Source organism: Lutjanus erythropterus, chromosome 15 (genome assembly GCF_056507025.1).
Source record: "Lutjanus erythropterus isolate fLutEry1 chromosome 15, fLutEry1.hap2, whole genome shotgun sequence".
Lineage (NCBI taxonomy): Eukaryota > Metazoa > Chordata > Actinopteri > Lutjaniformes > Lutjanidae > Lutjanus > Lutjanus erythropterus.
Genome location: NC_139331.1, coordinates 36,970,008 through 36,983,201, shown reverse-complemented (window position 1 = coordinate 36,983,201; position 13,194 = coordinate 36,970,008). Strand labels below are relative to the sequence as shown.

Sequence of the window (13,194 nt, the reverse complement as noted above, 5' to 3'; positions counted from 1 at the left end):
CTGACCTGTTTTGTTTGAATCTGAACATCACAGTTTGATTTCAGCTCTGAAGTTCAGAGTTCATGTTGTCAGACGTCTTCATCAGCAGGATGTCAAACCAAAATAAAAAAATGTTTCTGATCTGATGCCACTTTGATTAAAGTTTGATTGAGTAAAAAACTTTGATCAGGTTCAGAGAAACACTCCGTTTACTGTCAGAATACTACTTTATTAATGTGACGACGAGACGTTTGAGGACGACACCTTGGACTTGAGAAAGTGCTCAACCCTTTAATCGACCATGAAAATAATCAGAACTGCAGCTCTGTAATGAAGAATAATGAAGAACAGTGAACATGTCAGAGCTGCGTTTGCAGGACAACCTACACCCTGACGATCCTAAACACACACATGCGCAGCTTTCAGTCCAGCAGCAGCTCCATGTGTTGACATTTATCATGTTTCTGTTCAGCAGTGAATGAAGCAGCAGAAGATTCAGTCACATTACAGAGCATCAGCAATTAGAAGGTCGAAGGTCAGAGGTCACATGATCACCACAACATGACATCATCAGTGTACAATCTGCTCCGACTTCCACCACAACCAGCGACCGTCAGAGCCGCGGTCGACTGGAACGTATCAGAGCTGCAGACAGAAGACAAACACAACTCCTCCTTTAGAATCAAAGTCACACAACCAACGAACAAAACACCGAAACAAGGCGACATTTAACCGTGAGGCTTCAGTTTTAGACGTTCATCAGGTGAAAGGTTTGTCTGATGAAGACAGCAGATCAATATCTATGTGAACATCACTCTGTCAAAAAGGACAAAGTCTCAAATCTCAACACAAAAGAATCAACAATTAAAAGCACTGTGTGTTTCACACAAAGTATCAGGGAGGAAAACTTCAGGTAAAACAAGACTTTATTCTCTAAATCCAGCAACTTCTGAAGTTTTACACTGAGGACTAAAAGAGACAGAGTTTGTCTCACAGGTCAAAGTTTTCTCATGTTGATGTTAAACCGGAGACAGACAGAAAGTGTTTGAATCAGCTGATGTGACAGGTGCACACGTCCCGATCAAACTCACGAATCATTCAACTCACAGAGGACTGAAATTAAAAAAGTAGAAAGTAAAAAGAGATGAAGACTGAGAGGAGAAGTTTGAAACTGACTGAACTTTAAATTAAATTCTTTTTCTCTCTCTTCATGTGAAGTGAACTCCTCTCATACTTGGAAACACGGCGTGTGTGTGAGCATCATAAATATTAAAGCAGCGAGAACAGAACTCGATTTAATTTCACTGTCCGTCGTCGTCGTCGTCGTCGCTGCGTCCAGCGCTGCAAATTCATGCAGCTCCTGACATTAAAGAAAACTCGCCTCTTTGTCAAGTCATGCGTCTTGTTTCCTCGTTTCTCCCCTCCTCCCCGCCTCCAGCTCCGGCGTTGGAAACGGGAGTGAATGACAAGTGGAGCGAGGTCAGCGAACGAGGCCGCGGACACGACCGCATAAAGGGAGCGATTCATGTGTCCTGCAGGGGCTGGACGACAGCCGGCAAAACCCTCCGGCCTCCAGTCAGACATTTTGTGGGCCAGAAGTCCTCAATCACACAACCGCACCGCGGGTTTCACACCAAATAAATGAAGAAACGTGAACTACAACAGCTGCTACTAACTGATATTTTCACACTGTCTCATGCGTGTTTCCTGAAATGATTGATGCATCTGATTCTTTGGAAGACTCGGTCTGTCTTTGACTGAGATTAACATCTGAGTCTGTGATTTTCATCCATATTCATTCAGCTGAAATCTCCACATCTGGTCACGTGTAATTAGTCTAATAAACATTAAAGCTCTGTTTTCTGCTCTAATCAAATCTGGGGGTGGAGTTTGAATTAATGTGGCTCTTAAATTTCCCTCCAGTGTCACATTTTTAGGAATCTTTGAGCGTTGGTGGAGGTCTGAGCTGCACACAGAGACACAGCTGTGGCCGAGCTCCCGTCATACATGTGGCTGTAAATCTGTTCTCTCTCTGCTGAATCACATTGTGAGTGTATTTACATAAAACCGCTGCCCTCCACCCACTCACGAAATTAGGACAGAAAAATGAACTTTAAGTAGCTGTCTGTCCTCTCCTCTCAGAGACATGTATGATTTTAACCACACGTTCATGTCTGTATCGTGATTGGCTGATGGTGTGGATTTTTTTCTTACTGTGGTGCTTTAATAATAAAGTTTTATTGGACTTTGTTGAAGCATACCGTCATTAGCATAGAGTAGTATGCAGGTGCAGAATAAATAATGTTTTTTCTGGAGTTTTCTTTACTTAAACTCGTATTAAACAGTAGATAACTGACATTCAGAGAAGTTATAATGAAGTTTGTTAGCAACAGTGTCAGTCTCGACTGCTTTGTCTCAGGCGAGACATCTCTGCCCTTCAGGAAGGACTGAGGGGATTATTTTTGGTCCCACTGTAAATCAAAATGAGCAGGAAAGGCTAACATTAAGCTAATGCTAATGCTAGCACTGCACCTTTACAGCTTCAGCTCTGATGCAGTCGTATCCCTTGCTGAAGCTTTGTGATCCAGCCTTGAAGTGCAGCGTCTTTTTGGAGACGTGGTAAAACAAACCTAACACTGAATGTCTGCGCACGGCGTGAAGAGTTGAAAAGATGGCGTGTCGTGTCCACCATTCATCCATCAGACAGCTGATCGGACTGACAGTGGTCACTTTAAGCGATCATCCTCCACTTTTACACAAAATGATACAGACAGTGTTTTATATCAGGTTTATATGGTAAGAGTTCTCTGCTGCGCCCTCTAGTGGAATCAGGTATTTTGCTCAGGTGAGTGCGTGAAAAATTAAGTTCATTACACAGCTGACTGTCTACAGCTATATACTGTAACTGTTTACACATACGTCCACATGCAGGAGGTGAACTCTTGTCTCAGGTGAGGACGTCCTGCAGCCTCCTTCCTGAACAAACGTCACCAGTGAACCAAACTCTCTCAGTCAGTTTCCTGCAGAACAGATTTCAGCCAAACCAATCAGTGGTGTTTAAATGTCATTTTCAGGCCACTGAGCTGCTTCAACAGGTCAGATTCACAGGTTTGGGTTCGTTGAGGTGGAACTTCTTCTCTATTTCAGTTCCATTTTGTGTTTGAGCCAAAAACGGGGGCAGAAACGTCTCACCTCATGCGCTTTAATGTCAGCGGTGATTCCCCGGCCTGCCTGCTTTAATGAGGAAGGAGAGACGAGGGAAATAACGTCCTCGTTCTCCTCAGTATCACATCATCAGGATCAAAGTGAGCTGCAGGTGGAGATCTGATCTTCATCCTTCACTTTAATTAAACCACATTCCTCCCTGCACCACCTCCACCTTCATCTCACTCACTTTATCAGCTAAACCTTCACCTTTAAACCGTCTTCAGGGACCAGAGATGTCCGTCCACACACCTGAGGGGCAGGTAACCCCCCCCCCTCCTCTGACACACACTTCCAGTCAACAGGATGTTACCTGACGTCACCTCTCGTCTCTGTTTTAAAGACAGCCTGTTCAGACCTTCAGCCTTCAGGGACCACAACATGTTTTCTGGGCGTATCGCCTTCACAGGTTGTGTAAGAGCTGGCAGAGACGGAGCGAGTCCACCTTAAACAACACTTTCTTTGATAAAGTCACAATCACATCACTGCACTGGAACTCTGGACACTTTTTACTCTCATTCTGTCATTTTAATGTCCACAATAACGTCCCTGCGGCTGCTTTCACCTCTTTTATGTCTCTGAGAAGCTTTTTCTTTGGGTCCAACTTTGACCAAGTTTGATATCTGATGGGATTTTCCCATGATTTTGTGTCTCAGTGACTAACGGAGAAAACAGTTTTTAAAACTGGTCCAGTATTGATATCACAATTGAAATATGATTTACAATATGAGAGAATTTTTGCAGGCATGTGAACCAAACAAAGATGTTTTCTAAATTTATTTTTTATCTATTTGGAACCACATTAGCTGAAACTACAGACAGAAACTACAATAACCAATGAAGAACAAAGTCAACACCAATAAAACTACCAATGACAGCATCACATTCCTACATTATATCTAGAAACAGTCAGTGAGGCATCTCATTCTGCTCAGAGCAGAAATGACAGAACTAAATATAACTGAGTGAAAAATCAAATAATTCATGACCATCAGTTCATAAAGAGAAGCCGTTGTCTAACCAACCTCAGGTTGTGTACAAAAGATATTTTTAAAACAGTATTTTGACATAAATATCACCTTTAACAAATGTCGTGCCTCCTGCAGTTTGAAAATTGCAGCAGACCATATTGTGATTTTAATAAAATTCAATAAATTAGTGTCAGAGAGCGCTGCAGTAATGTCATCCTTATGGTCGATGCACGTCCACTAAAACTGCTTCATTTTGCAGAGACGGACCTTTTAGTCAAAGACTAAGACGTGTTTTGTTGAACCAGAAACAGACATTTTATTTCTCTCTCCAAACCCACCAGACTCCATTTACAGAAAGACTCATTTTATCATCGTCTTCATTTAAACTCCACAGAAAGTAGAGCTGCACAAAGTAATCAAAACACAATACAGTAAACTGCAGCATCTCAATAAATAGATGTTGCATCTGCAATTTTTTAATAAAAGAAGAATGTAACGAAACAGAATTATAATGAAGTCCAGTGCAGAGCTGCAGAAATGCTCTGGACTACAAATCCTGTTCTCCAGATGTAAGAAAACATGTTTTCAAATGTTGCATCATTGTTATTTTAATAGTTTTTTTTTCTGTGAAAATGAAAATTGTGAGATAAAAACTATCATTCCCACTAATGAGTGTCACAATGTAAGTCAAAATAATCTTAAAATAATAATCTTCTACTGTGACCAATCAGCAGCTCTGGTTTGGTCAAAATAAACTCTTCTGTCAGAGAGTTTGATGTGAAAGTATCAGGACAGGAGCGACGGAGACGTCAGACATCAGAGAAACGACGTGTAGAACCAGAATATTTTCACATCTAACTCTGTGAATTCAGAGTTTATCTGAACCAAACCAGAGTCGGTGATTGTTGGAGCAGCAGAAAGACGAACTAAGACGTTTTATTGAGTTTTTTATTGATTTTTGTAAATGGAGTCTGGTTGGTTTGGTTAAAGAAAAGTATCTGACTTTCCAACAAAAGTCTCTGTGTCTCTTTAATGTTGTCAGACGCTGAGAATAACAACCTGAGCCTGTCGGTGGAAATAAACAGGAGCTTTTAGTGGACGGACTTTGACGGAGCTCAGAGGGATCAAACTGCAGCTCAGTTTAGCTTCTGACAGCTGCAACTCTGGACCAGTTTCAACTGTCCTGGTCCCCTTCAGTCACTCAGACACAAAGTCCAGGACATTTTTTTTAACAGAGGGTCTGGTCTTTAAATTTCACCTGTATGGGTCAAAATAATTCTTAGGTTCACCTGAAGGGTCAGATCGAGGACAAACGGGGTTGTGGGAAACAGAAACACAACACAGTCTGACAGCAGCACCAACGACGTGGAAGAAGTAACGATCGATCGATCGATCATCATAAAAGTCAGTGATTAATTAATCTGTCAGGTGACTGATCAGTTCAGTTCTCTGTCACTTCAGTCTGTCCTAATTTTTTTAGGCTGTAAGACAAAACAAACACTCTGTGATCAGAATTTGAACAATTAAACACTTGTATTAAGTTTTTATTTCAATGCTGAATCCAGTATTTTTTGACTCAACTTTTAAACGAGACAAACAACAAAATGATTAAAGTTTTTCAGAACTTTTTCAAAAACACCTGAACATGATTTCATGATTTAGTCTTTAAAATGTTGTGAAAAATTCTCCACAATTATTTCCCACAGTCCAAAGTGATGTTTTCAAATGTCTTCTATTGCCTGATGTCCATATTGTTCTATAGTTTTATTTATCTTTATAACCAATTCCAATCAATCAATCAATCAATCACTCAAAGAGCAAACAACAGCAAAATCTCATTTAACATCCTGGTTGTGAAGAGAAACAAATCACTTTGTATCTTGGATCTATATATGGATCTATATTGTGAAAAATGGGTCCAGACTGACGTCTTCAGATGTCGTCTTCTGTCCAGCTGACTGGACTCAAACTGAAGCTACAGTCAATTATAAAAATTGTTGGCGGCTAATTTTCAGTCACATTTGCCGCCTGACAGAAGAGCTGAATTAAAAACAGCAGCACTGAGTTTGGATGGATTCACTTCCCGACACACACACACACACACACACACACACACACATTAACAGTCTGTCTGATCCTGATCTGTAAACCTGAATTTAAAGACCAAACCAGATGAGCTTCAGCTGGACGTCCTGAACACAAACAGAGTTCAGCTGCAGCTCTCCTCCTCTACAAACTGACACAAACACACAAAGAGCCACAGAACTGGAAACAGGACCAACAACCCCGTCTTTATCCGAACATTTGAAGATTTGGTCGACTTGGTTCAAATCAAGAGACGACTAAAGTGTCAGAAGCTGTTTCAAAGTCAGTCTGAGAAGAATAATCTGTGTATTCAGAGGGAAAGTCATCGCAGCACCGTCAGAGGAGCGACTGTACCGAATAACAAAATGAAAATATGTTCAACAATCAATAAGTTTAAAGATCAGACTGGATGGATTTGTACTGATCAGAGAGGATGTGAAGGATGATTTGTTTTGTTTTATTCTGATTGTTTGTTCTGGTTGTGTTATCAATGTTTACTTTTAATGGATTTGATTTTCGTTTGGTGAAATTTGGGTCACAGAGCTGGAAAATTCACGTTTAACACAAATATAACGTTTTCACCTCGAACTCCTTTAGGGACTCAAACTATTCACCATGAATTTTATTAAACGTTTGCTTTTCATTTGTTCTTCTTGTCTTTGTCTTTTTTCTTTTTTTTTGTAGGCCTTTTTATTTTTTACATTTTCACAATAAAATCTGATCTAATAAAAGAAATCCAGTCAGGCTTTTATTCTCTGTACAAACGGACTGAAAAGCTGCGACACATTCACACTTTATTTTATCTGTTTATGATCAGATGCTGTCTTAGAGCCACAACAGGGACATTTTCAGAGTTACAGCAGGAAAGTGGATGGAAAAAATATAAAGAAGCATCAGCAGCTCCTGCCTCCATCCTTTGATTTAATCATGATTCTACTAATAAATCTATAAAAGCATCATTATAATAATCCTGACTGCACATGTTTGATATTTTTACATGACTCATTTTCCCTGCAGGTTTTCTGTCAGTTTGTCTTCTTGTGTGAAGAGACTAAAGTGTCTCCATGTCCACTGAGCTCTGAGAGACAGATTGTAAACATATGCAGCAGCTATAGGCAGCCAATAACATCATGGAAAACAGCTTCTCTTTTTTTTCTGATTTTTCCAGAGCAGAGTTCAGCTCTCAGCCGAAAAACACAAAGACAGAAAACAGAAAACATTCACTTTTTTCTGTCTTTCCTCTGATTTTCAATCAAACTTTCACCTCAAACACAAACTGAGCTTTTGACTCTTTAATGAAAACGTTCTGGCAGCAGTGAGGAGAGAAAATACGCGCAGCTGCATCAGATCATCTCGGAGGAACTGAAGTGAATTTAAAGTAAAAACAAAGAGTTTGTCATTCAGACTCAAGTTCACGTTGGAATAAATTATTTTGCGCGTAAAAACGCGATCGACTCGCGTCACTTTGGATCAACTTGAGGAACAAACACTGAGCTCAACATGTTTCAGCAGCAGATTTCAGGAGCGAGGTGAAGAAATTCAACTTCAGACACTAAATGTTTCCTTCACCTGTTGCTTTTTTGACGCTTAAAATCACATTTAAGGGGAAATAAAACGCACAAACCCGCGTGTTGAAGCCAGAGCACGAACATGTTGGTTTGATGCCTCCATCAAACAGCGACATGTATATGAATCTATATGTGAGTACTTACATGTGTTCACTGGAGGGGCAGCTGGTCCCCCTGCAGGATCATTTCTCCTCCACAAACTTTCACAAAACTTTTCGGTTTCTTTTCCTCGCGCTGAAAAAGTTTGGAGACTCGAAAACCAACTAAATCCAGAGCGCAGAATCCAGAGTGCAGCGCACTGACGCGCAAAAGTCTCCAAAGTTTGGAGAGTGAGACACAGAGAGAGAGAGAGGGAGACACTCTAACGCCTGGGTGTGTTCGCTTTACTGATCCGGACTCCCCGGCGGTGCAGGCGGTGTGAAGATGCGTCCAGTCTGCACCGAATGCAGAGAGAGAAGAAGCAGCGGGGAAACTGGAGGTGAAGAGCGAAATGAAGCTGGACTGAGTGAAACAAAGCGCTTCTGGTCAGGCTGTCAAAATAAATGCAGCTGGACAGATGTAGGGCCAGATTTTCAAAATAAAATCAGTCACACAGACACACATCTCACTTCAGGTCAGAGACCAAGTTCATAAAAATAAATTCTACACCAATAAACATCTGTTTATGTTCAATAAATTAAAATAACCTGACAGAGAACCTGGTGGGAATGAATAAATGAAAGTAGGAAACATCTCAGATTACAGAAGTTCTGAGAAGCAAATGAAAAAAGTTCTGATGATCCATTTTATAAATCTGATATAAATTATTTTGTCTCTTGTGTTTATGACTGAAGAAAATCTGGGAAACTTTTTTTTCTGGGTGATTTTTCTAAGATTGTTCTTTCTTTGTGAAACAAGATTCCACCAAAACTTCATCCAGTGTTTCTCAAACTTTATCATGTAAAGAAATTCAACCACAGACCTTCACGTTAAGATTTTTGTTTTAAGATGTTATATTACAGAAGGTTTATGTAACACATGATAAAAAGTCAGGTTTAGAATTACAGTGAGAATAAATGATTCCCTTTTTTTTTTCTCTGGGAAGCTCTGATCCAGTACACAGCTGGACGCTGTCCACAGAGGACGTTTCATCTGAAAAGTGGATTTTAAGGCAAAAATATGCAACATTTTCCTTCAAAAAAATATTTACAGACTCATGTAAAGATAATCCCTGTCAGTCATGATTCTGACCTGCTGTCAGTGTGTGTGTGTGTGTGTGTGTGTGTGTGTGTGTGTGTGTGTGTGTGTGTGTGTGTGTGTGTCTGCAGAGACACTGCAGCCCTCTGCCTTATTTTATCATAAGTTAATGGTATTTTATCTTTCTGGTGCGTTTACGAACAGCTCGGACAATCTGACGCTACCTTTAAAACGAGCACAGAAATGTGCTTCTGTGATGCAGACAGAAGGTGGACTGTCTGTGTGTCCCTGTCAAACTGTTCAGTGAACATTGTTTTTCTCTTGTTACGTCTCTTCTGTCTTGTTACATCTTTTTTGTCTTGTTACATATTTAATGTTATGTTTTGTCTTGTGCTGTCTTTTTACTTGTTAAATCTTATGTCCATATTAACGAGAGCAGGAAGGTGTCTCACTTTTCACCTCAGACATGAAGTCTTGCTGGACTTTCTGTCCATCGTGGACAGCCTGGACAAACAGCCTGATGTGATGACAGATGTTGGACCTCCTCCATGACAGCACTTCCTCCTGACTGAGATGACGCTCTTTGACCTAAATGTCTTCGTCACACCAGGAAGCAGCTCACGGCTGCACTGATACAAACCTGACTGTCTGTCTCTGTGTGAGACAAACTGTTGAGGACGTTCTGTAATGATGAAGACTGACGGCTGAAGTGAAGAGAAGAGAATATTTGTATGTGATCAGGTTGAGTCAGTTTGACCAGCAGAGTGAATTCATGTGTTCATCATGAGGGAAATATCAGTGAAATTAAACATGTTGTGATAATCATGGAGGACAAAGGACAGACTCAGGTCTCATTTGCCTCTGACGTTTTTATCAGACAGGAAGCCCATTCAGCGTGGAGCGATGAGGATGCACAGATTTGCATCCTGATGAAAAAAAAAACAACGTGTCCATCATCACCTCATTCACTGAGTCAGACAGGAAACTTTTATTTTTACTCTTTTATCAGCAGAAACACACCTGAGACGAATCTGTGAATCAGAGATTTAAAGTGAATCTGTGTAACTTGATGAAGACTGATGCTGAATCGTGTCCTGCAGGTTTTATATTTGAGTCAAACAGAACAGACGGTGTCAGTTTGTGTCCAGAGCTGAAAACACAACATCATGACAGAGGAATCAGCTCAGTAAAGAACTTGGTTGCATAACATGAATGAAAAGAAAACTTTTTGTCCCTGGCAGAGACACACTCTCTGGTACAGAATAAAACCAGTTTTATGACAGAGGACTGGACATGAAGTCCAGGGACTCAGACTGAAAAACTTGGCTGATAGACTGACCTGATTTCTTCTAAAAATAAAATCAAACATGGACAGAACAGACACCAGGAGAGACACTAAACACAGTGAGACAGAAAAAGACTTTTATTTTGGAAAGCAGGTAGAGGACAGATGTCCTCCTCCATCTTCAAATGACTTCTTAAATCATAAAGGAATATTTTATTCAGAATCAAAACTGAAAAAGACCAAACAAAAACAAACAAAACCAAGATTTGAAAAAATCTTCACTCAACAGATTTTCAACATCAGAATCCATTAAAACTACATTTACTCAGCATTGAATCTTTAGATCAAAGTTCCCAAAAGACAACAGAATAATCTCTGATTTGTCCTCAAAACTTTTCAGTTCTCACAAACTTCACTTTGTCCTCAAACAGAAAAGTGAAGACGGAGACGGAAACTGTTCTTATCTGAACGTCGTCTTTGATTTTCTTGTGACATTTTATGCACAAATATCAGAGATAAAAATGTGTAATGAGTTCTGAAAATAGGAGCTAAACATTTAAAGCTGTCTTAAAATCCAAAGTTCAGGTCTTTTTGCAGAGCAGGGACAGACAGACAGTTTAAGGACGTGTTGATGTGTTTGAAGAGGTGAGACACTTTGAACTTCAGCTCTGTAACTTCCTGTCCCCCTCAGAAAACATCATCAGGAGCTAAACTGGAACCACATGTGACTCGTGTCTCTCCTGAAACTACAGCATCAGTCACTGATGTTTGTGCTGGTGTCCTCTTTAGCTCCGCCCATCACGAGGTGCACCTGGCCTGGGGGAGGAGCTTGAACACACCTGTAGCAGCAGCAGGAGGCGTGCAGGCTTTGTTTTGGTGATTTCACTGCAGCTTTTCTTAAAAGTTTTAATGAATGTTCAAATATTTTTAGGAAACTACAGGAAAAAGTCACAGATACAGATTTTTTTTTAAATATAATTCATTAAAAATCAAAAGCAGCTTGATGCAGAAGGAATAAAAATTTTAAAAATATTTTTTTTCTAAGCTCATCCAAAGGGCTCAAGGTTACAAAAACTGTTTTCTTTGCAGGGGTGGCAGTAACTAATTACAAATATTCAAACTGCTGTAATTAAGTAGTTTATTTTAGAACTTTAGGTTCTGAGTTTGTGAAGTTGGGTTCCTTTTCATTTTTAAAGTGTTCCTGATAAAAACCTCTGTGCTTAAATTACTTATTTTCTTCATGTTTTTGTGCTCAGTATCTTTTATGAATCAAACTCAAGCTGAAATCTAAGAACAGTTTTATAAACGAGGCCCCAGGAGAAGCAAGAAAATGATTCCAGTCGCCCAAAGAGGGAAAACCGTAAAGAGGAAAAAAAAAATGAAAAAGTAAACACGCAGCTTCATGTTTCAGATCTTACACACAGTGAGCGAGTCAGACACACAAAGAAGAAAACAACACATCATCATCTCAAATATTTTATTCAAATCCCTCGGAATCATCATCTCGCTGTAACCGAGTGAAAACCTTTAAAGTCCCACTAAAATAAACTCTAAGAAACTTACATGTTAAATAGAAACCAGAAGAGAAACCACAGAAATCCTCCCAAAACCAGAAATAATCTACATACAGACAGAGTGATATGTCAAACCAAAGGTCAGAGGTCGAGCTGTGGATTAGCGCCTCCTGTTGGAGAGTTTTATTCCCTCACTGATTCACTGGATTGTAAAGTTTCTTTCCTCCACATTAATTGAATTTATTGTCTGAGCTTTGGAACAAAAACTGAACAGATGAGACACTTTTATCTCGTCAAACAGCAAACATGTGGAAACGTTACGACAAAACGCAGACGCCAAACAAATTCTGTACTGTTTTTAAACAAACGAGAAAACAGGAGGAAAAAAAAACTGATTTTGTGGCTTCAGACTTTCAGATTTTCAGATTTTCCTTTCAGATGATGATGGATGAAGATTTTGTTCAGTCTCAGCTGGAAAACAAAACTTTAAAGTCAGTAGATTTTCTGCTTGTAAACGATGTGAAGTCTGTGAGCCGTCAGTCAGTCAGTCAGTCCATCGTTTCAACTTAAAGCATTTTAACTAAAGTCAGTCGTCTTTTAGTGTCCTCGTTAGCCTAGCTTAGCATCAAGACTGTAAACAGGGAAAAGGACCAGATCTGTCAACATTCACAACTGATTATTTGATCAATAACACTTTCAGAAGTGATTTTTTTTTAATACATATAAATATTGTAATATTAAGCTAAATGTATTTAAATTTATTGTTTTATCGATTTCATTACGGTCCTTAAAATTAGAAAAGTTTTCATTTTCTGACCTCCAGTTATTTTTCTGCAGTAGGTTTTTAATGTGTTTTTCTCACATCGTCCGACAGAAACATGTTGGACAGAAAAATGAAAAATCACTGGTCATTCTTGATTCCCCTTAAATAAACTGACACTAATCGATTGATTTCTCCCAATAAATCAACAATAATTAACAGAAGACACAAAGGATTTTCAGTAGTTTTAGTGTTAAAGTTTCCTGACTTTGAAAACGAGAGTTTGATGAAAATATCTGAACTAAAGGTCCATTCTGAACTTTTTTACAGCTTTGGTTTGATCGTTTACTGTTTATAGATTTAGTTTTAATGATTTGATCCCGTCTTATTCATTTTACACAAGTTGTAAACCAGTTTCAAATGTCTCCAGCCGTGTTTCTGTCTGTATATTTTTATTTTAAAGAATTGCATCAGAAAAGACTGATGGAAACAGAAAAAAAACAAAAAAACTTCCAGTTTTGATTTCAGTTGTTCTTTTCCTAAAAGGTGTTCATGAGAAATGTAAAGTATTTTTCTGAACACTTCAGTTTCCAGGTTCCATAATTTAGAAAGTAGGTGGTAATTACTGATTAATATATTTAAAACTTCTTAG

General features: G+C 39.2%; 1 protein-coding gene across 1 annotated transcript in view; it reads right to left on the bottom strand.

Moving 5' to 3' along the window:
• The window catches only part of adgrg6 (adhesion G protein-coupled receptor G6), a 105,545-nt gene extending 97,309 nt beyond the window's left edge, over window positions 1–8,236 (bottom strand). The window contains exon 1 of the mRNA XM_084736809.1: window positions 7,952–8,236. Coding sequence (XP_084592935.1) covers window positions 7,952–7,953 — 2 coding nt within the window. The 5' untranslated portion in view covers window positions 7,954–8,236. The remainder of the gene's footprint in view (window positions 1–7,951) is intronic.
• Window positions 8,237–13,194: the final 4,958 nt, after the last annotated feature.